The sequence below is a fragment of the Triturus cristatus genome, chromosome 10 (genome assembly GCF_964204655.1).
Source record: "Triturus cristatus chromosome 10, aTriCri1.1, whole genome shotgun sequence".
NCBI classification, from domain to species: Eukaryota; Metazoa; Chordata; class Amphibia; order Caudata; family Salamandridae; genus Triturus; species Triturus cristatus.
In genome coordinates this window covers 829709243-829732967 of record NC_140593.1, presented here as the reverse complement: position 1 = coordinate 829732967, position 23725 = coordinate 829709243, and the positions used below count along the sequence as shown (strand labels likewise).

At 43.3% G+C, this 23725-nt stretch overlaps 1 protein-coding gene across 1 annotated transcript in view; it reads left to right on the top strand.

The window, feature by feature from the left end:
* Window positions 1-23725, top strand: part of LOC146790091 (glucagon receptor-like) — a 481117-nt gene that overhangs the window by 343738 nt on the left and 113654 nt on the right. Inside the window, exon 2 of the mRNA XM_085630168.1 lies at window positions 13830-14707. Within this exon, the coding sequence (XP_085486294.1) occupies window positions 14630-14707 (78 nt within the window). The 5' untranslated portion in view covers window positions 13830-14629. The remainder of the gene's footprint in view (window positions 1-13829; window positions 14708-23725) is intronic.

Sequence of the window (23725 nt, the reverse complement as noted above, 5' to 3'; positions counted from 1 at the left end):
AAAAGTATTAAAGAGCACCCAAAGGGTGGTAGTGTCATAAACCGTGATGGGGCGCAGAGAAGGAGGAAGCAATTCAAATCCCGAGTCAACGGGTAAAGGATGAATTCCCAGGCTCAAAGGATGAGAAAAGACCTCCTCCCAACATAGGAAGTGACCCAGATCAGGTCGCGACAGCAAGTCAATAGCCCTTCTGGTTAACGGACGAGTGGAGACACACACCCGCTGTACACAGCGCCTCGTTGCCACACCTGGCGTTTTTCCTGATTGCCTCAGCCCCAGAAGGTGCGGGCATCCCACGCCACTAGTTCATGAAGACACTTCTTCTTTACACTTAGGTAAGCAGATCCCCTTCGTGCTTAACCTTCATGTTGTTTGTTGTCTTTTCTATGGGTCTTGACAATCGAGTCTAGAGACTAGACCATGTGTACTCCGTGCTTCTGACACCGCACTACGATCTCAGGGTTTTCTCAGGTGTGGGAACGAGGCGCTGTGTACAGCGGGTGTGTGTCTCCACTCGTCCGTTAACCAGAAGGGCTATCGACTTGCTGTCGCGACCTGATCTGGGGCACTTCCTATGTTGGGAGGAGGTCTTTTCTCATCCTTTGAACCCGGGAATTCATCCTTTACCCGTTGACTCGGGATTTGAATTGCTTCCCCCTTCTCTGTGCCCCATCACGGTTTATGACACTACCACCCTTTGGGTGCTCTTTAAAACTTTTTCAGATCTTGTTTAGATCTCTTGTGTCCACTGTCTTACTCCTGCTCTATCGAGTGTCTCCCCTGCACCCTCTTTGGCAGGGTTTACACACCAGAGGACAGCATACCTTGCACTCTGACCCATGTGTGTTATCTCTTGTTCTTTATGTTTCCACAGGTCATTTTTTGAAGGGGGCATTAATCCTATTAGGATGTATGTGAGCCACTGACTAGCAGCTGTAGGCTTCTCCCTCCCCCCTCTTCTTTTTTTCTTTTCTCCTTCTTATTAGACCTCGTGTGGGCTACTATCTCCCCACCGTGTACACAGATTCTTGTACACTCACTACACCTCACCTACACTCTTGGTCCTGAAGAAACGCCAAGGATCGTTTGACCGTTTTCAGGCGTGAAACATGTCGACCTTTTATGCAGTTACCAAAGGCACATTGCGCCCACGCTGGTAACCCCTAACCTACGGGTTATTTTACTCTGCCAAGGGTACCTCCGCATTAAAAACCTTTTTTTTGGATACCCTTAGGCATTTTTACTCACACGGCACGCATGCACTGTCCTCCACACCCTACCTGTTACCCACACACCCACATGCACCCATCGGCAGCTCTCTAAAAGATCTCCGTTAAAGAGACCCTTCGGGGGACCCGTAGGGCATTGCACCGCCGGCCCGACGAGGAGCAAAAACCCGATGATGAAGCATGACATCCCTTGGGATGTGTGAGGGTTCTAAGAGACAAGTTATGTCCTTTTCATACCTATGACCTGACACCCCTTTCCCTCCCTCTTCTTGTTTTTTCTCTGCTTTCTCTCTCTCTTTTTCTTTTTTGTCCCCCTAATTGCGAGGACTACAGTGTCTACTATTTGTATACACAAATCCTGGAACAGTGCCCCCTTTTTTTGATTTACATATTACCCTTGTGGAGCACGGGCACTGGACCAATAATAGGCTCCCGGTCCCCCCTCTCTTTTGTTTGTTTGAATTGATACCTTGCACGGCGGCTCAACCGAGGGACCTTATTCTTACTCAGATTTTCTCTCTCATCCTTTCCTTCTATACCTCCCCTCCCTTGTGTGAGACATGACGACCTCTACAATGGGGGACAACTTAGGCCTTAGCTTCGGTGAGGATATCGTGGCGGAGATTTTGCGATCTCCATCACTACTGGACAGTGACGGTAACACAGCGTCAACAAGTGCACATGGCGATTGGAACTCGCTAGCTGCCCTTAAAAAACTACAAGTCAAGATCGCTCTCCATGGCTCAGTAATGACCGAATACCTCCGAGCCAATGCAGCACTAAATGGCCTACTGGTCCGCACAGCGCCCAGGATCTTTCTGGAAGATCTAATCTTCAGACGTGAATGGAGCCAAATAGCTTGGAAATGTACTCGTGATTGGATCGTTTTGATAATCAGTACTGCTAAAAGACTCTCTGAAGCATTGATAATTAAGATCAACGTAGTAGAAAATGGCCTCAAAACCGGCATTAGCATTTCAGCGTATAAAACCCGTCTGGCTGAAATTAACACAGAGATGGCAGACCACCGCGAATATCTTCTAAACCAAAAGATTACTAAGCTACAAAAAGACCTTAAAAAGTTTGATAGAGAAAAGATCTATCCTTATACAAAAGAGGATTTCCTACCGACTGAGACTGAGGTTCTATCTGATGATGGCTCCTCCTCATCTAATCAATCAGGACGCTCCTCTTACAGCAATTCTAGTAATCAGAGCTGGGGAAGACGACCTAACCAACAAGGCCTACTACCACCACCCCCCATGCCTCCGCTATACGGATACCCAATCCAGCCATATCAACAACCAGGACCCATGTGGTATCCTCCATTTAATGCACCACACCCAGGGTTCCAACAGCCTTTCTTCCATAACCCTCCTCCTCCTTTTCAGAACAGAGGCAGGGGCAGAGGCAGAGGAAGAAGAAGAGAAAACAAACAGGTGCAATGGCAGGATACAGACAACCAACAGAGAACAACAACGAGGAGCATGACGCATCAAAAAAATTAATCGTGAACCTCTCATCCAGGTCATTGAATCTGGATGAGACTGCAGCACTTGAAATGGGTTTGGGATTCGTCCCAACTCCAAAAGAGGATAACTTCAGGCTTAATGAGGAGTTACACCAACTCTTCCGGAAGGTGAGACTCAGGGCATTTTTCAATGACAACACCAGACCTGAACCAGAAGACACCGGACTGAGGCCGCCCTCTAAATTTACTCCTACTGCGGCAATGGTCCCTGTGGAAGTCCTTACCTTTGAAAAGGCGGTACTTAAGGAGGCCAATCTTCTCAGACCACCCGCCACCTTCAACAATATGCCTAGGAGACTACGAAACGCCATCAATTCCCTGAAAAACGATCTGCACATTGTGATCAAACCTGCGGACAAAGGGGGAGCCACAGTGATTCTCGATACCAAAGACTACGAGCAGGAATGTGCACGACAACTTGGCAACAAGGAATACTACAAGATCCTGTATGCTGATCCCACTGCACGTCTACTTGGACAGATCCGCATCATGGTAAATGAGGCATCTACCGAGGGTTGGATTACAGCCAAAGAAGCGGCATTCCTTGTAAACACCACACCTAGAGTGCCTTATTTCTACCTTCTGCCCAAAATTCACAAGGGTGTTTCACCCTGCCCTGGACACCCTATAGTATCCGGCATCAACTCTTTGTTGGAACCTCTCAGTCAATTCAGTGACTTTTTTCTACGCCCCCTGGTTCAATCTACTCCAGCGTACCTCAAAGATACCCATGATGTTTTAAACCTCATCCAGGTGATCAACGAAGAGAACACAGAGGACATTCATCTCTTGATCACCCTCGATGTAGAGGCATTATACACAAACATCCCTCAAGACGACACAATTGAGGTCACCCATAACCTTTTGAGAGATTCTGACCTCGCCACCAACATGCCGGCGGAGTTCGTAACAGCCCTTATCTCAATGGCCCTGACGAACAACTTCTTCAGGTACAAGTCCTCTATATACCATCAGGTCCAAGGTACCAGCATGGGGAGCACCTTTGCTCCTAGTCTGGCAGGCCTGTACATGGCTCATTTTGAGGCGACCTACATTTTCACTGACACGAACCCCTTCATTATGAACCTTGTCACGTGGAAACGCTACATCGACGACATTTTGATTCTTTGGAGGGGCCCTAATACCCTAGCCAAATCCTTCCATGAATGGATCAACAATCAGGACCCTCATCTACGCTTTACCATGACGACCAACACTAAGGAAATTCCATTCTTGGACCTTAATATCAGCATTGAAAATGGAGTGTTGCACACCACTATCTACAAAAAGGATACAGATTGCAACAGCCTTCTCAGTTACAAGAGTTTCCATCCAAAAGCGTTGAGAGAAAACTTACCCTTCGGCCAATTCTTGAGGATCAGACGTAATTGCAGCAGTATTCACGAATTTGATTCACAAGCGAACCATTTGGCTAAGAACCTTATGGATAGACACTACCCGGACGAGGTCATCCGAAAAGCCAAAAAACGTGCCAGAAACAACACCAGAGAAGGCCTCCTGGAAACAAGGATGCCGAAGACCAATAACCTCATCACCTGTGTCACAACCTTTACTCCGCTCTCTAACCAAATCAAGAAAATTGTCAATCGGAATTGGAGAATTCTCGACACCATGGCCATCAAACCACCCCGGTTTGCTTTCAAAAGAACAAGCAACCTCCGAGACCAATTGGTTCACACACGTCCCCTGACACCACCTGTAACCAGGGAGACAACCTTGTGGAACATCCCGGCTGTAACAGGACATTACCCTTGCGGGAACTGTGGCGCATGCTCTTCCACACGACACACCAAGTCACTCCAACTGGGGAACTTCCAATGGGAACAGCGCAGACATACAAACTGCAACACTGCAAACTGCGTGTACCTTATCACATGCCCCTGTTCTCTACACTACATCGGCATGACCACCAGAGCAGTTAAAACCAGAATTAGTGAGCACAAAAGTACAGTACGACGAGCACGCTCAGCCACCAAACTGACTAATCATTTCTTGGAAAAGAACCACCCCTGTGAGGCAATCCAGTGGACAATCCTAGAGACGAATCCTGGCTGGAACAGCGAATTCTTATTCAGACGTGAACAACGTTGGGTCCACCGCCTCCAGACCAATACCCAGGGCCTCAACGACGATATCCCCTGGACAGAACTATGATTTACCCATGGTGTGACCACCAGATCAGTGTCCTTCTGAAATAACTTGCCTTCCTGTGTGCATACACGGTCTCCTATTACTTGACCCCAAACCGGGATCTCATCCTTGTCGCCTCTAGGCAGGCGTCTATGTAAGTTCACACCTTGTGCACGCTGACATACATCTCTTTTTATGATCACACCTACCCATGGTTTGACTTCGTTCTTTGCCACCATGGATCGAGATACTTCTCATCCATACATGTCATGATTCTCTCATTTTTTGGTACTTCCAGTATTGAGCTCCTGTTTCTGCCGTGAGACGACACTGGGTTTTACACCGACAATGTTCATTGCCTCATTCTCATACCACTTCCTGTCTACTTCGCCCTTAGGCAGCGCTTCCAGTTTCCCGATGAAATCCGAACTTTTCGGATTTAGCTTAGGCGCATGCGCACCGCTGCACCTCTTTGGCCCATTACACGCACAGGCGCAGTCGACATCTTTTGCATTCCGAACACCACGTGACAAACCCTGAAATGGGCGGCCACCTATTCCACAAAGCGTTGCTTTAAGAAACGGCAGATGCCCCCAGCTCCCTGCCTACGAGCAGGCGTCCGGACGGGGTAGGCGAATCGTGCCGACACCCGAGTTTAACCGTGAGTAATTTGCCAATGCATTGCCTTGAGCGCCTTTACAGCATACGCTTGCACGAAATACGGCTTGCACGCTTGCACTTCTTCTTTACACTTAGGTAAGCAGATCCCCTTCGTGCTTAACCTTCGTGTTGTTTGTTGTCTTTTCTATGGGTCTTGACAATCGAGTCTAGAGACTAGACCATGTGTACCCCGTGCTTCTGACACCGCACTACGATCTCGGGGTTTTCTCAGGTGTGGCAACGAGCGCTTTGTACAGCGGGTGTGTGTCTCCACTCGTCCGTTAACCAGAAGGGCTATTGACTTGCTGTCGCGACCTGATATGGGGCACTTCCTATGTTGGGAGGAGGTCTTTTCTCATCCTTTGAGCCCGGGAATTCATCCTTTACCCGTTGACTCGGAATTTGAATTGCTTCCCCCTTCTCTGCGCCCCATCACGGTTTATGACACTACCACCCTTTGGGTGCTCTTTAAAACTTTTTCAGATCTTGTTTAGATCTCTTGTGTCCACTGTCTTACTCCTGCTCTATCGAGTGTCTCCCCTGCACCCTCTTTGGCAGGGTTTACACACCAGAGGACAGCATACCTTGCACTCTGACCCATGTGTGTTATCTCTTGTTCTTTATGTTTCCACAGGTCATTGTTGAAGGGGGCATTAATCCTATTAGGATGTATGTGAGCCACTGACTAGCAGCTGTAGGCTTCTCCCTCCCCCCTCTTCTTTTTTTCTTTTCTCCTTCTTATTAGACCTCGTGTGGGCTACTATCTCCCCACCGTGTACACAGATTCTTGTACACTCACTACACCTCACCTACACTCTTGGTCCTGAAGAAACGCCAAGGATCGTTTGACCGTTTTCAGGCGTGAAACATGTCGACCTTTTATGCAGTTACCAAAGGCACATTGCGCCCACGCTGGTAACCCCTAACCTACGGGTTATTTTACTCTGCCAAGGGTACCTCAGCATTAAAAACCTTTTTTTTGGATACCCTTAGGCATTTTTACTCACACGGCACGCATGCACTGTCCTCCACACCCTACCTGTTACCCACACACCCACATGCACCCATCGGCAGCTCTCTAAAAGATCTCCGTTAAAGAGACCCTTCGGGGGACCCGTAGGGCATTGCACCGCCGGCCCGACGAGGAGCAAAAACCCGATGATGAAGCATGACATCCCTTGGGATGTGTGAGGGTTCTAAGAGACAAGTTATGTCTTTTTCATACCTATGACCTGACACCCCTTTCCCTCCCTCTTCTTATTTTCTCTCTGCTTTCTCTCTCTCTTTTTCTTTTTTGTCCCCCTAATTGCGAGGACTACAGTGTCTACTATTTGTATACACAAATCCTGGAACAGTGCCCCCTTTTTTTGATTTACATATTAGCCTTGTGGAGCACGGGCACTGGACCAATAATAGGCTCCCGGTCCCCCCTCTCTTTTGATTGTTTGAATTGTATAATGAAGGTAAACAGACAATGGGCGGCAGAATTATTATCAAAATTGGGTGATTTGCTGAGTATTTTGTTCCATAGGAGCCAGAACGAGAATGGACTTGATTTGGTTGAAGAGCTCTCTGATTTTGAAACCCATCAAACACTCCTTTTCATGAGATAGTGTATCTTTTGAAGAAAGATAATTTCACAATGTATCTGAAGAATGTTTGTGAATGCTGTCATGACAGTCCCACCACAATTGGAAGCATGAAGTATCTGACTGAGACGGGAAGCCATGAAATCCATTTAAGTATGGGGCGGGTAGCAGAATTTTTTTTTGCTTGGGTTATAATTCTTATGGTGGTGTTCTGAAGCTTTTGTTTGCTTTCGGTGAACTTTTTGAGGGCATCAACCTAAAGAGTATTGCCATAATCAACCTCTAACCAACTACATGAGTATTGGTGGCAAAGGGCTCTGCACTCAAGTGACAGAACTATCTTGTGCTGAAATTGGCCAAATGGTAGTGGGGAAGACCCACATTCTGTGTGTTGTCATTGTACTTGAATACTGCAGGGCTGGCAGGCTCAGCTTCACACCGCTGTACCATGCAATAAAAATGTCAAGGCCTGTCTCTTTAAGAATGTTTCCATACTGGAACAGGTCATCACTCTATTGGGATAGAAGGTTGAGTTAAGAATGTTGGAATTACATTTTTGGGTCTTAACTTTTCTGCAAAAATGACAGCGTATACATTCACCAACTTGTAAGGATTTGATGATGATGATATTTTTGGAATGCAGATTAGTCATCAATGACATATGTGGGATCTGGAATGTTGGGAGGATCAGAAGTTGGACTGTGCCTGCTGGGGATGCTGTTTAAAGTCAACTTGGAGTTATTAAACCTGAACTTGGATCCATTTCATGAGAGTATCGACTATCTTTACATTGGCGACGAGTTAAGAAGGAACGGAATTAGAAGACAATAATCGACTCTCAACTGTGCAGGGAACAGTGTCTGCATCCTCACCCTGGAAAACGTTCATGGCAAGAAAAGAAAAACGAGCTCAAGCGGAAGCAAGTGAAAGAAAACGGAGGCAAATTAAAGGAAACGGAGGCAAGTGAAACCTTATGGTATTTTTGAGGCATTTTTATCGACATTTAAGAAGTCTTAGTGGCTATTTATTTATGAACTGGAACGGACGAGCGCGTGCTCGTAATCTCTGCCAGCGCATGCATTGTTAGCGCGTGAGTGCCACCTTCTGGAATATCAGAGCAGCGCATGTTCTTAAGCACAAGAGTATTCCAAGCACGAGAGGATGAATGCATTCCAAGTGAAGTCACAGAGCACAGCGCGAGAATAATTGCCAGCACGGGATTATTCCTGCTGAAATTGACAGAGCATTGTCAACACGTTCCCAGCACGAGAGAGCATTCCAAGTGAAGTCACAGAGCACCTCTAGTAAACAATCTATGGCGCGCATAGCTAAGTGATTGCCAGCACAAGGTTGCTTCGTGAGAATTCATCGTACTGCATATTAAACTATAAATATTTTTGAAATAATTTTACTACGATTGAATTCCTGCATTGCCTGCTGCCTTCTAAATTCTTCCATAAGTGAATATATAAGGCACATACCGATTTACAGAAAGTGATCAAAGGATCAAGAACAATTTGAGACACGTTTGCCACAAAATATTGATCATGGGTGATCAAACAATGGCCTCTCCTCCTCCTTTCTTATCATCTCCTGGTGACCCACCTGTACAAGCAATACTCCTACATCATCTGGGAATAGAAGGCAGACGCATATATGAGGACTTACCAGAAGTGTCATTGGGCATGGGCGATGGACAACCAAACAATCTCTATGATATGTCTATGCAAATGCTTGAAATTCAATTCACCCCTAAGACAAATCTAGTGTTGGAACGCCATCAATTCTTTTCTAGGGCACAAAAACATGATGAGGATATAGCATCATATGTAGCTCTCTAAGAGGTTTATCCTTAACATGTCGGTTCGAGCAGTTGGCTGATTCTCTAATTAGAGATCAGATAGTCAGATGCACTAATAACAAGAGAATTAAAGAAAGGTTATTGATGAAAGATCCAAACTTAGACGAAACCATCAAAATTGCTAAAGGGATGGAACATACTGCTGTATGGCTTAAAGAGATTGATGGTTCCAGTAGAGAAATTAAGGAAAATTTGGTCGCAGAAGTGGGGGTGGTACAAAATAAGGAAAAGAACACCCCAAAAGTGGGATCAGAATCAAAAGTAAAACACGATACGCAGGTTAAACAATCTAGCCAAGAGTGGAGAGAAATAAAGTGTTATCGTTGTGGTGCTCCTGGACATATTGCGTCCAGTAGCAGATGTGCTGTAAGAAATTCAATTTGCAGAAAGTGCGGTAGAAGGGGACACCTTGCAAAAATGTGTAAGACTAAAATGGATTATAAAAAAATTCAAGAGGTGGAATCACATATGGATGATTCGTGTGACGAAGGTGGTGAATTGATCTCCACCGTAGAAGTTATTTCTATGGTGGATGGTCACGTATTAAAAGAAACATGCGTTATCAGTCAGAAACCTGGTGTAAGACCTGATGGGGTGAAATTAGAAAGTACTGGTAATTTGGAGAAGCCCCATTGTCAAGTTTTCCTCAAAGGTGTTACGGTGAGGGTGTTGGCAGATTCCGGGAGCCTATTCACCTTAATATCAAAGAAGGTATTTGAGTTATCTTGGGACGTCAATTCGTTATCCAAACAAGATTTTAAAGCTGTAGGGTACGCTGGGAAAAGAATCGAGATTTTGGGTATGAGATGGTTAACTATCGATTTCAAGGGAGAAAAGGTATATGGCAGAGTATACATTAGTGATTATGGCTCGAACTTATTGGGTTGGCGTCACCAGCGTGATCTGGGCATAATCATTAATCCTAATGCTCCTGAACCTGTGATGTTGTCAATTCAAGGGGAAGTGAAGGAGATTGATGTTGCATTTAATGAAGATCTTATTGATAAGTATTCAGATGTATTTTCTGAAAAATTGGGTCTATTGAAAGGTTTTTCACACAAAATAATATTAAAGAGCGGAGTGAAACCTGTGGTGCATAAGGTGAGAAATGTACCTAATGCCATGAGGGATCTCTTGAAAGTGGAGTTAGACAAATTGTTGGAACAGGGAATCATTGAACGCATCGAAGCTTCTGAGTGGTTGGCACCAATTGTTGTGGCACCCAAACCGGAAGGCAAAATTCGCTTATGCATTGATCTTCGCGATCTAAACAAAGCAATTTGGGTAGATAGACACCCGCTGCCTAATATATCGGAAATGATGACAATGAATGGTGGTGGTACGGTTTTCAGTGTCCTGGACATGTCGTCCGCTTATCACCAAGTGGATTTGCATGAGGAGTCCAGGCATTTGACTTCTTTTGTGACGCCCTTGGGGGCCTTTCGTTACAAAAGAATGCCTTTTGGGCTGGCCTCGGCCTCTGCAGTGTTTCAGAGGATAATGGATAATATATTTGGAAATCTTAATCATGTGTTATGTTTCCAAGATGATATATTAATCATTGGTAAAAATAATTCTGAGCACGATGTATTGTTTGAAGAAGTAATGTCGAGGCTACGCAAACATGGGATGACAATAAAGAAAGAGAAATGTCAGATTAGGAAAAATGAAGTGCATTATCTTGGGCATACTATAAACGGTGAAGGAATAACTCCAAAGAGGAGCATTGTCAGTGCTATTGAAAAGGTGGGGAGACCATCTACCAAAGATGAATTGAAGTCGTTTTTGGGACTGGCAGAATACTGTGCTAAATTTGTAAAGGGATTCACAGAAGTTGTAGAACCATTAAGGAAGTTGTTGAAGAAAGGAGTTGAGTTTGTCTGGTCTAATGAGTGTGAACAAGCGTTCATTAGTATAAAAGATTGTATTAGTCATGCTCCAACACTTGGACATTTTGATGTTAGTGCAAGGACGTATGTGACAACTGATGCTAGCAAGGTTGGGATTGGAGCAGTACTATCACAAATTAAGGAAGGGGTTGAGAACATAATTGGATTTGCTTCTAGGAGATTGCAAGGAGCAGAGTGTAACTATTCAGTGATTGAAAGGGAAGCTCTGGCTTGTTGTTGGGGGATCAACAGGTTCAAGTTTTATGTCTGGGGTATTCCTTTCAGGTTGAGGACAGATCACAAGCCATTGACATATATTTTTAAAGGAGGGAGAGGACTGGAAGGGAATGTAACACCACGTATATCAAGATGGTTGCTGTCAGTAATGGACTACAATTTTGAAATAGAGTTTGTGAAAGGAGTAAAAAATGTGGTTGCCGATTTCTTATCAAGGGCCCCTGAAGATGGTGGAGATACTGAAATTGAGGAAATATCTATTGGAGAGTTGGCTGTAATGCCGGAGGAATGGATGGCAGCTAGGAGTGTAGATAAGGGAATGGATGTCGTTGAGGAAAAGGTTGTGCATGGGTGGAACAATGAGGATGAAGTGAATTCTGGGTTAAAGGAATATTTCAGAATTAGGGAGGAATTAAGTATAGTTGATGGGAAATTAATGAGAAGGAATCAATTAATACCTCCTATGGGCATCAGAAGTAGGATTCTTAATATCGTCCATGAGGGTCATTTAGGACGTGGAGTTATTAAGAGGAAAGTAAGACAATCGTATTGGTGGCCAGGTATGGATCGGGATGTGGAGGAAAAAGTAAAACATTGTTCGATCTGTGCTAATAGCGATAAATCGAAACAAGTCAAGGAACCTCCGTTGGAGATTGTAAATTTTCCGGAGAAACCTTGGGAGGAATTGGCCATAGATATTTTGGGACCTATAGTAAAATTGGGTTCAAGGAGCAGATTCATTATCATCCTGGTAGATATTCTCAGCAAGTGGTTTGTTTTCAAAGATGTGGGAGAAGTAAAGAGTTCACATATTATTGAATTCTTAGAAGATGTTTTTGTGGAAGAGGGAGTGCCAAGGAGAATTGTATCGGATAATGGAGCACAATTCATATCTAGGGAAATGAAGGAGTATCTATCGGGTATGGGAGTGCAACATGATAAGGTGGCACTTTTCAGACCTCAAGCTAATGGGGTTGTAGAGAGAGTAAACCGCTTGGTGATGAGTAACATTCAGTTGTCTCTTGCTAATCATCTTCCGTGGAAGAGGGAATTGAGAAGAATGGTATGGACACATAGGACTAGTCCTCACTCAACAACGGGGGTTTCTCCTTTTGTCTCTTTGAAAGGGAGGAATCCTGGAGTGAAAGAATGTCCAATATGGTTAAACAAGGCAACCAGTGTTAGAGTTGACAGAGCGGAGATTTTAAGGAATGTGTTAAGATCACAAGTGAAAAACATGGAATATTATAACAGAAGGAACAGTGTGAAACGTTGTTCCGTTAAACCAGGAGATTTGGTAGTTGTTAAGTTAAGAAGGTTTGTTCACAAGGGTCAGAGCAAGTACTCTGATCCTTGTAAAGTAAGGGAAGTCAAGCGCAATGTGGTAATTTTGGAAAATGGGACCACAAGAAGTATGTGTGATGTGTGTAAAGTTTAGACCTAGTAGAATACTAAATGTGGGTTTAGGACTGATAGGATATTAGATGTAAAGTTTAGACCTAGTAGAATATGTGATGTAAAGTTTAGACCTAGTAGAATACTAAATGTAAGTTTAGGACTGATAGGATATTAGATGTAAAGTTTAGACCTAGTAGAATATGTGATGTAAAGTTTAGATCTAGCAGAATATTTGATGTTTTGTAATAATTTATTGTTTGTAATGTTAAGGGGGAAAGATATGTAAGGATTTGATGATGATGATGTTTTAGAATGCAGATTAGTCATCAATGACATATGTGGGATCTGGAATGTTGGGAGGATCAGAAGTTGGACTGTGCCTGCTGGGGATGCTGTTTAAACTCAACTTGGAGTTATTAAACCTGAACTTGGATCCATTTCATGAGAGTATCGACTATCTTTACACAACTGACCCATGGTGGAATACTGTTAGAAGCTGAGAACTTCTGGGGATTGTTCATACAAAGGGGTGAAGGTGTTCCCTGCCTAGTCAATTTCAGAATCCTCATTGGTCAGCAAAAAAAACACATCACCAATGCGTTCGCTACACACTCGTTGAAATCACTTCCCTGATTAACTGCACACTAAAGGTGCATTGGTTCCATAGATTCACATTAAAATCTCAACATAATAAATAGTCACACTCCTAACCCCACAGCATATTGAAGTGTCCTCGTAAATGCTATCAAAAGACATAAGAACATAACACCAAAAAAACATGAAATCTCATATAAGAACACAATACATAACAACAAAACATAATGCGGTAAGGTGCTGGATTTAGATCACATAGTGCCTCCTACTTACTGCTTTCTTACTCAGCTGTGTTTCTTCCATCTTCTAATTTTAAGTTATTGTCATTTATAAGGATACAACCTAATTTGTTGTCACACCAACTCACACATTGGAAAAGGATATTTTGCTGGGGGGAGGGTCAATGACACACACCAAAGCCCCATGAAAAATTGTCTTAGGCTGGCCCGCCAGCAGGACTCACTGCAGACTAATACAGAGCCCTTCTTAAACTATAATATTCCTAAGAAGTGGATTCTTCTCGAATTTGCTAACAGCAACATCTCTTTGATGCAGGACATGTTCTGCGATCAAGTTACATATCTGTTGTTTCTTGTTCTTGCACACTGTGAGCCTCTTCGCAATTATCGTGATCATTGTGATACTGACAATGAAAAATAACTATTTCTCCTGTCTTTGGCTTTTCTATAGATTTAATGTAATCAGTGCACTTGTGGAACATCAGCTGATCATGGCATGGATCTACAACCAAGATATCAGCTGACCATCGCCTGGCTCTTCACCTCATTCAACTGATGTCTATGACTTGGAGTTTCCTTTTAAATGTCACCTTTCTCCACTCATTGAAACTTGAACTAACCACAGCCTCTATCTCCATTAAAACTATTGGTTGATTAAAGCTTCACTCTTCACTTCCGAAGAATGACTATGGCATCTTTCTCTTCATCATAGATATAAGATGAACATGGATTGGCTCTCATTCTCAGACACCAGCTGACCAGAGATTGGATCTCAATTACAGAACCAAGCTGAAAACGTTCTGTTGTCACTTTCAAGCAGCAGCTGGAAATGCTTCTAACCTTGAGCCGATACAACAAGAACTGTGGCTTTCCAATGAATTAAATACATCACCTGATCACTGCCTTGTTCTCCATCCACCACACCACCTGGCCATTACAAATCTATGCTGGCCAATTCCGAATACATTTGTTTTCCATTAGGCTCACTTCACGTTATGGCTTAATCTGCTGTTCTGTTCTCATGCAGACATAGCTTGGCTCTTGATTTTGGATGCTGGCAACCTGCGGCCTTGTTCCCTTGCACGGATGATGGCAAATCGTGATTTGTTCGAAATCATTGCCTAGGTCCCTGATTGAGTTGTTGTCCTATGTACTTGTATAATGTGCATGTTGTGGCTTGGATTTTCCACTGTGGTCCCTCATGACAGGACTAACTTCTTCCCATCTTGTGCCTACTGACATTAACACACCATGAGGAATGTGCATATTGGCTTCTGCAGTCTGAGGATCCTCCAGTTTGCTTGGATTTGTGTCTACTTCTCCATCCAGGTAAGAGCATGTAGTCTATGATTTCCCATAATATCTAAACTCTCCATGAGCATAACACTCACGCATCCGTGCTGCTTGTCCCTCTGTGAACACTGTTCTCCCAAGTCCTCATAGGAATATTTGAAGACCACATGTTCTCAACCTCTCATGGTCAATTTATGTTAAAATGCCATTAAGAGCAAACACGCTCTTCAGTTATGTAGCAGTGTTTTCTTTACTAAATCAAGCAAACAGATGGCTTGCTAACTCTCTGAATATGTTACATTATGTTACATTAAACCCATTTGTTTAGCATCTTTTACCTTTAGGATGGCATCAAAGCACTTCTGTAATTTGAATGCCCTTTTCACCTAGATATCCATTCACTGCAACATATGTGATGCCCGACACTTCACTGAACAGGGAATGCCCTTCCACAACAGCCTTCTGCTTTCTGGCTTGCTTGAAAAGGCTTCAGAAGCCAAAACAGCCATAACGTTGTAGCTAGAATTTATCAAGGATAACCATACATGATTCTCAAAGACCAAACTTACTCCTGCATTATGGGTTTCTGCAATGAATATTGGGGTTATGTGGATATTAACCAATGCACTGAAATGCATACACTGTTAGCTAGTACTTGTAAACTAGATCTAAATTAATCTCTGTAGAGTGTCTCAGAGCCCACATTCAGATTGAACTTAGAGGTTTTACATGTGCTTAGTTTTACATCTACCTATGATTATTATTTTACTTTACTTTACGTATGTGTAAAGCACACTATCACCCACAAGGGTATCCAGCCTCTGGGTAGGTGTGTGTTTGTCTAGTCTTACCAGTAGAAGGTTAGGTAATTGAAAAGCGAGGTCCTTAGCTTCTTGCAGAATTCAAGAAGAGAGGAGAAGGCTCGGATCTGGAGTGGGAGGTTGTTCCACGCTCTAAGAGTGATGTAAGGCGATGCTCCTCATCCTGATCAGGGTCAGTGTATGCATGGGATGTTGGCGAGTAGGAGTCCTGTGGAGCGGAGTTGTCTGGATGGTTGGTGGAAGGAGATGCGACTGTTCAGGTAGGTGCGGCCTTAGTTGTGGAGTGCCTTGAATGTGTGTGTGAGGAGTGTGAGTTGAGTGCGTTTGTATATTCTTCGCGGATGTAGATATAGTTCCCTGAGACATGGTGTAATGTGAGTTCTGTGTGGGATTTAAGGATGTGTCTGGCTGACACGTTCTGGATGGTATGCAGTCTTCTAGTGAGTTGCTTGGTGATCTTGGCATAGAGGGTGTTTCCATACTCCAACTTGCTGGTGATTAGGGCATGAGCAACAGTTGTTCCTGTGTTGCTTGGGAGCCATTAAAAGATCTTTCTCAGCATCTTCAGGGTGTCGAAGCAGAAAACAGTGATGTAGTTGACTTGTACAGTCATGTCCAGTTTCTGTTGGTGATTATTCCAAGGTTCATGACATGAGCCCTGGGTGTGAGCGTGGCTCTGGGTTTCCATGGTGAGGTGTTCTTGCAGAAGCTCACTACTTCTGTCTTGTATGTGCTGAGTTGAGACACTTAGCTTTCATCCAGTTAGCAATTTCCGTTGTGCAAGTGGCAAACTTGTTTCTTGTGTTGTGGTCTTGTCCGAGAAGGAGAGTATGAGGTGCATGTTGTCTGCATAGGAGGGAATATTGATGTTGTGTGCATGGATGACATTGGCCAGAGGAAGCATGTTTGCATTAAAGGGGGAGACTGAGCAGTGTTGTAACAAAACTTGAGGGGGCCCCCTTGCAAGATACATGGAGTGGGCCCAACGGTCCAGACTCAGTCAGGAGCTCTCAGCCAGGGGCCTGCCACCCGTGCACAGTATCATAGGGGGGCCTCTAGAGCTCGGGCCCCCCTCCACTTTGCAGGGGATGTGGGGGACAATGTTACATCACTGGGGCTGAGCAAAGAGCCATAAGGGACTCCACAGATTACTTTTTTGGGTTTCCCAGGAGTAAGGTGCTAGGCTGACAGCTTGTGTTCCATCCATTAAGAAGGAGCAGATCCAATGGAGAACAGGTCCTTTGTTGCCAATCTCGTGCAGGAGCCTGAGGAGGATGGGATGTAAGACCATGTCAAATGCTGTGAGCGGTCGAGGAGAATAAGGGCTGCGTGTCTCCTTGTCAAGGATCATGCAGCTGTCATCTGTGGTAGCAATGAGTGCTGTTTCTGTACTGTGGCTGGGCCTGAATCCAGCCTTTGTGCCATAAAGTAGCGGGTGGTTGCTCAGGTGGTTGTTGAGGTGTTGGATGATTAGTTTCGCTAAGAGCTTTCCTGGGTAAGGTAGAAGAGAGATAGGTCTGTAGTTGGAAAGCATGGCTGGGTCAACGGATACTTTCTTGAGCAGGGGCATGACGGTGCCATGTTTCCAGGTGTCCGGGAATGGGCCTGAGTCAATGTAGTCACAAAGAATAGGTGTTAGTGCTTGACTGATTGGCAGGAATTCTTTGGTGAAGGTGTGCTGGGGGTAATGGTCAGATGGAGCCTCCAAGTGGATGGCCTTCTTGGTAGCAGAGATTTCGACAGCAGTGATGGTAGGCCCCGAGGTCAGGGTTTATTCATCAGCCATGATGAGTGGAAGTTGAATTTCAAAAGTGACAAGGTCCGGGTAAGGGTCGAAGTTGCTGTTTATGGAGGTGATTTTGCTCAGAAGAATTTTTCCTTTTCATATTTAATGACATTATCCCAGTAAACTGGGAAGCTTCAATATAGACAGCCAATATTCTAACAATGGGCTGTTTCGAGAGAGTTGCTGTGAGCAGGCCCCGAACTATACACTAAAATCAGATTAACTGAAGTGGGCAATATCCTGCAAGCTCATGAATCCCACAATCACAATTAAACTGATAAGAGTCAAAGATTCTAGGTTGTTCTAGGTTGCTCATGAGGAAGCAGTCGCACATGCTGGCCATCTGTTGTCTAAAGAGGAGCCCAACATGTTCTATGAATCTATGATGTAATAGTGACATTGTTCTCAATGTGTGGAGTTTGGCTGATGACGAAGGACTGTATGATTACAATATTGTGGTAAAAATGCCAACCTACAGATATCATGATCATAATATGAACTACTAAAATTTCATTAAGGTAAGTGCAGAGTTACTATTATTAACTTCGCCTTGACAATATTTATGAGTCACATTATAACTGCAGGCCGGGGCGTAGCTTCTGAGGGGGGGGGGGTTTAGGGTGTTACACCCACCTAATAAATGTTTTTGTGATAAATAAATGGGTACAAGTGGTTTCAGTCCAGTATGGCGAGGTGTCTGTTGGATTTCTCCAGGTAAATTTAGAAAACGCACAGACAAAAACGTGCACACACTCTCTCTCCCTCTCTCCGTTTGGAAAGACATTAAAAATGCTGGTAATTTCACAAAATAATATGTTTTCTCTCACTTAGAGGCATATTTACAAGGGGATACTACCACCAGCACATCACTTTTAGTTACGTTCTGGTGGCGATATGTCCTTTTCCATATAAGCAATAGGCATATTACACAAACCAACCGCTGCTAATGCCTTCACATGACAAAAGGTACACGTTGTTTCGGATTCGAGTTTTGGAAAATCATTTGACAGCAAGTCTCAACAGAGTACATACTGTGTTTAGTGTTTGAAACCACAGAAAATTAAAATGTCTCATATTTTCAAACATTGGGCAATCCATGTGACTTCTCCCAAATAAACCCCTTTTAACCGTTCCCAGTGTACACACTTCCTCCTTTGGCATCAGACCCCATGGTGCATGAAACATTTTTCTCAAGGCCAATTGTTTGTTGGTTGGCCCAGTCCTGCGTTTCCCCCATTGGGCCGCCCGCTCTCTTTGTTTAATTTCCCTGTATTAACTCGCCAAACCGGATCAATTTTTGTAAGATTTTCTTTGCTATAGTACTGCTTGTGCCACACAATTGTCAGTTTCCGAGGGTTTGACCAGAACCCTCTGCCTCATGAGGTGAACCTTGAATCCCACCAACCTTATTGGGAAGGTCCTTTACACCAAAGCCTGCCTTCCTTCCCTAGAACTCCAGATAAATAGGGTGAGCTAACCGTGCCCTGAGAACTTGAGGTATGTGGCGGGTGTGGCGATTTCACCTCGATAGTGCAGTGGGGAACTTTCCCCTTAGTGTATCTCTGCCTGCTTTAAAAAGGTTATTCTCAGGGTGGCAACCAATGCACAAGTTTCCATCTGAATTAATGATCACTGGAGGCTCATGTGTAGAATGGTGTGAAATGGTGAAATGGTGATGCCACTGGCAGAATCAGAGAGTCCGAAAAATGTGCAAATAACTTTGAGCTGCTAATATATAAGGCTTGAATACATGAGCCAAATGATGTAGTGTAATTGAAGGCTAAGGAGTGTAGTGTGCAGGTGTGGGAGGATCAGGGTGGACCGACTGAGAAGCAAAGCAGTAGGTTTGCCAATGGTTTGAGGAAAAGTCACTTTTTTATCATTGAGCAGAAGGACAATTGCTCACAATTATTGAAAGCATGGATAACAATTCCATTAACCCCTTGAGTGCCCATGACGAGATAGTCTCGTCATGGGCCGCGGTTGCGCTGTGCCCATGACGAGACTATCTCGTCATGAACCCCGCCCGCTAATTCAACGCCCGGCACAGGGCGGGGAAAGGGCGGGGCACACAAGGGGTTAAAGCTGTAATGGATCAATCGGGCGCACCGTAGGATCATCACATCCATCTCTGCTTGCCTTGCTGCTGGGCTGTGGCACAATGTGTTTTAGTGTTTGTAATCACACAAAAACTAGACGATGGGGGTCGTACCCAATGTGCTCTAGAGAGCTAGTCCTTAGCAATGTTATTAACCACTTCTTAATACTCCTTGTAAATGCACTACTTCCCGTGGGCCACCGTCTACCGACCACTATTTCACAAACATTAGCAATAGTCCAAAAGGAGCGTTAAACATATAGACACATTTTTTGCAATAAAATATTGAAGACTTCAATATTTTATTGCAAAAAATGTGTCTATATGTTTAACGCTCCTTCTGGACTATTGCTAATATTTTAGTGTTTGATATGATAATCCTGGGTCACATGGCCTTTGAATCTTGTTAGTATGTTTCACTGTGGAATCTTGTTTGGTTTTCCTGGTGTCCATCCATCACATGTTGATTTGTTGTTCAACCGAAATACCAACAGTGACAGCAAGATATCGACTTGCAGAACATTGTCAAGGAAGTTGAGGTTCCTGTGTGGTTAGAATAGTAAATATAAATCCCCTATGTAGGCTTACATTCATAATATTGCGCAAGTTACTATTTTGTAGGTCAACATATATTGTGACATAAGGTCATTCATTTGAAGGTCCTTTAGAAGTCCAGAAAGGGCTTCATTTTGTCCATTTTACATCCCATCACTCTAGGGTTGCGTTTGGTTGTTTTTCTTTCATTTTGCGTTGGTGGCACCAATATTTTTCAAGTGAGATATCTGGATGTGTGACGGAACAACGAGGGCATTTTCCACGGATGCCTTAACAACGTTGGAACCACGACAGCGTCATTACAACTCTACAGCGACTTTTTTTGCAACATGTGTGCCTTTACCACAGAAATGTAAGTATTTTACAGGTGAGTATAAAATGTAAGTATTTTACAGGTAAGTATAACCCTTTTTTATTGTGTGTGTGGGGGTGTGTAATGGGTTTATACTAACTTATGAAGTAGTTACTTTTTCGTTGTAAAAGCATGCATGGTAAAGGCAAATGCGTAGTAGAAAATTAACAGGTACGTTTAACCCCCTTTCGAGATGTATATCCAAGACGAAATGAAATGCAGAAGCCCAACTGCTAGAAGCCACACATTTTATTTTTTAAATACAATTTTGCAGCATGCGATCTCATGACGCGTTTCTGCTTCCTCAATGCAGTCTTGATCACAGGAGAGCCGTTATACAATGCATGCTGGTCACTTCCTTTTAAATTCAGGCCAACACGTGACGTGTCGCTGCCAGCAGTTGGGCTTTTGCATTTCTTTTCATCTTGGATGTTTCAACGGGATCTCCAACCCTTTGTAGAAGCTGCCCTGCAGGGTTGGAAGCTCCCACTGATAGAGCTGTTTGTTGGATTTATTTCATTGAAGGAGCATGACCGGCTCCCCTATGTGCGAGACAAGGATGTATGATGTAACAACGCGTACCATTACAACGCGGTGTGTTACATCGCGGTTTTAACAACGCAAGTCGTTACATCGACTTGCGTTGGAGGGCGCTGGACATAGGAATAGTGTGAATTACTATTCCAACTCCAGTCTACGTACAGTAGGGAAGGTGTTGGAATAGTAATTCACACTATTCCTTAGCCTACAGCGCCCTCCAGTGCAAGTCGGTGTAACGACTTGCGTTTTTAAAACCACGATGTAACCATACCGCGTTGTAATGGTTGCGTGGTAAAGGATGTTTCCCGCGAGACAATGGATTTACAAGGAATTATCGAGCGCAGAGGTGATCAAGGGATGAGAGAGGAGTTTTTTACCTCTGCTGATTCTGCACATTTCTCAGACATTGAATCTATTAGATGAGTGCGGTTTTCATGAACTTTAAATAACTTTGACTTAATTGTTCAAGTGGCTACAAAGATTTCATATGAACCTGAACATTATAAATGATTGTGGTGTTTAAAGGAAGCTATTTCAGCTTTATTTTGATTACACACCATGATTTGAGATATGATCAGTTACGGTGCATTCTGGTTATTGTAGGACATTTGTCAGTACTACAGTCACCTGTTGGCCTGAATTTTAAAGGAAGTGCCTATCATGCATTGTATACCCACTCATCTGTGATCAAGGCTGCTTTGAGGAAGCCGAAAGGCATCAGGAGATAGTATGCTGCTTAATTTGATTTGAAAATAAAAGTGTGCTGCCAGCAGTTGGGCTTCTGCATTTCTTATCATCTTGGATGTTTCAACAACTTTCCTGCAGGGTTGGGGGGATATATATATATATATGTACCGTGATCAAGACCAGTTTGGTCGAAATGCCTAGGTGGAGTACGGATGGCTCAATAAACTAAAAAGAAAGAAAAACCTTTGGAGAGTGCTGCGTGCTGTCTTTGTTGGTAAATAAAACCCTAAAATTATCCTTCCCACCCAAAACCCATAATCACCCTAAACCCTAAAATTACCCTTACCACCCAAAGACCCATATCCACTTTAAACACTAACATTATCCTTTCCACTCAAAACCCCATACCCACTCTAAATCCTAAAATGACCCTTGCTGCCCAAAACCTGTACTTGTCCAAAACCCTAAAATTATCCTTAACACATAAAAAACCTTCGCCGACCCTAAACCCTCAAAATACCCTTACCAGCCAAAAACCTTCACCCACCCAAAACTCTAAAAATAACTTTACTACCGTACATAGGAGGGCAGAGTTATGGACCGTTGTTAAAAGTAACATCAGCAAAACATTTGCCAACTCTAACATATGGAAGTGAAGCATTGTGTGGAAAAGACTCAGTCATAATTAACAATCCAGTCACGAAAATCTATAAAGCCTTCTTCTTAATTCCACATAATGCATCACCCGTGCAGATACAAATGGAATTTGGGATAACTAATCAGGCAAATGCCCTAAAAGGCCAATTTGTTAAAGTGTGGAAAAAGATAAAAATAGATACTGTAAATCAAATGTACAAACTATTGTGGCAGGAAAACAACTTAAATTGGAAAGCCCAGGCATGGAAATACCTATTTACATCATTGGAGGAATATTCAGTAAACTCGGTCTGGGAAATGCCAATTACCTTGACCTCATAGTACAACAAAACATTTATCACTTCTCTTGGATAAAGATACCTTCTCAAAAAGCAAACATGCGTGGCCTCTAATGAATGGCTCTACCAAGGTAAAAGTCCAACTGCACCTTGAAATTCCCTAGGCTGTGAAGTACAAACAAATATTTTTAAAAGCTCCCTTTGGAGTATTTCCGGGCACATGTCATCTAATGCCATGGTTGAGTACAGAGGGACCAACGACCTGTAGCTTATGTAAACTTGGTGAAGAGAACATTATGCCCCTCCTCTGTGTTTGTCCTGAACTGAAAGTTGAAAGAATATCCATTCTTAAGAGACATTAATGTGCGTGGAATAAGGAGTTGCAGACAAGCTCTGATAAGATGCCTCCATACTGACGATATAATTTTAACTTCAGCTTTTGTAAAGTTCTTAACGCAACTGAGAATTAAGCTAGAACACCAAAGACTAATAGAATGTAATGTAGAATGTACATAATATGTAATAGTATAACAAACTCAATGCCCTAATGATTTTATAATTGATTTTATAAGTAAGAATTACTGCATATATATTGTAAGATTTTAATTAATCAAACAATAAACTTTTCGTTCATTCATTCAACCTTACTACCAAAAACAGTTCACCCATCCTAAACCCTAAAAAATACCCTTGCCATCCCAAAACCCATACCCACCCTAAAACCTAAAAATGCACTCGAACCCGGTTCCCCAGATTTGAGATCGATGGACCTAGCCGTTAGGCCACATACTCTCCCCTAATTTATATTTATTAAATAACACTTTATACCTTCCTACAAAATACTTACATTTACATATGCCTTTACCATTTGTGCCTTTACAATGAAATTGGTTATAAGGACATCCATGGTAAAGGCATACCCATGGTAAAATTCCGTTGTAAAAACAGTCATGGTAAAGACTGTTTCGTTGTAAAGGCATTTGTTGTCCTGCCCTTGTTTGTAAACGATGTTTCCCATCTTGTATTTATCTACTCCATGTAATTATTAAAGACAGAAGCTAAAAAAAAATAGGTTGCATTTGTTGTAGGTTTCAAGATCTAAAGCAGTAATTCCTCCCCACAAACAATGAAGAGGAATGCATGCATGAGCTAATTGGTCAGCTAATTCCGCAGCAAATTATGGGAGTATTTTCCATATTTGAGAGTTGAAGAGGCCGCTTACAAATACCTTGTTACTTGTGGACTTCCTTGGTGGGGAGGGGCAGAGTGGGGCTGAAACT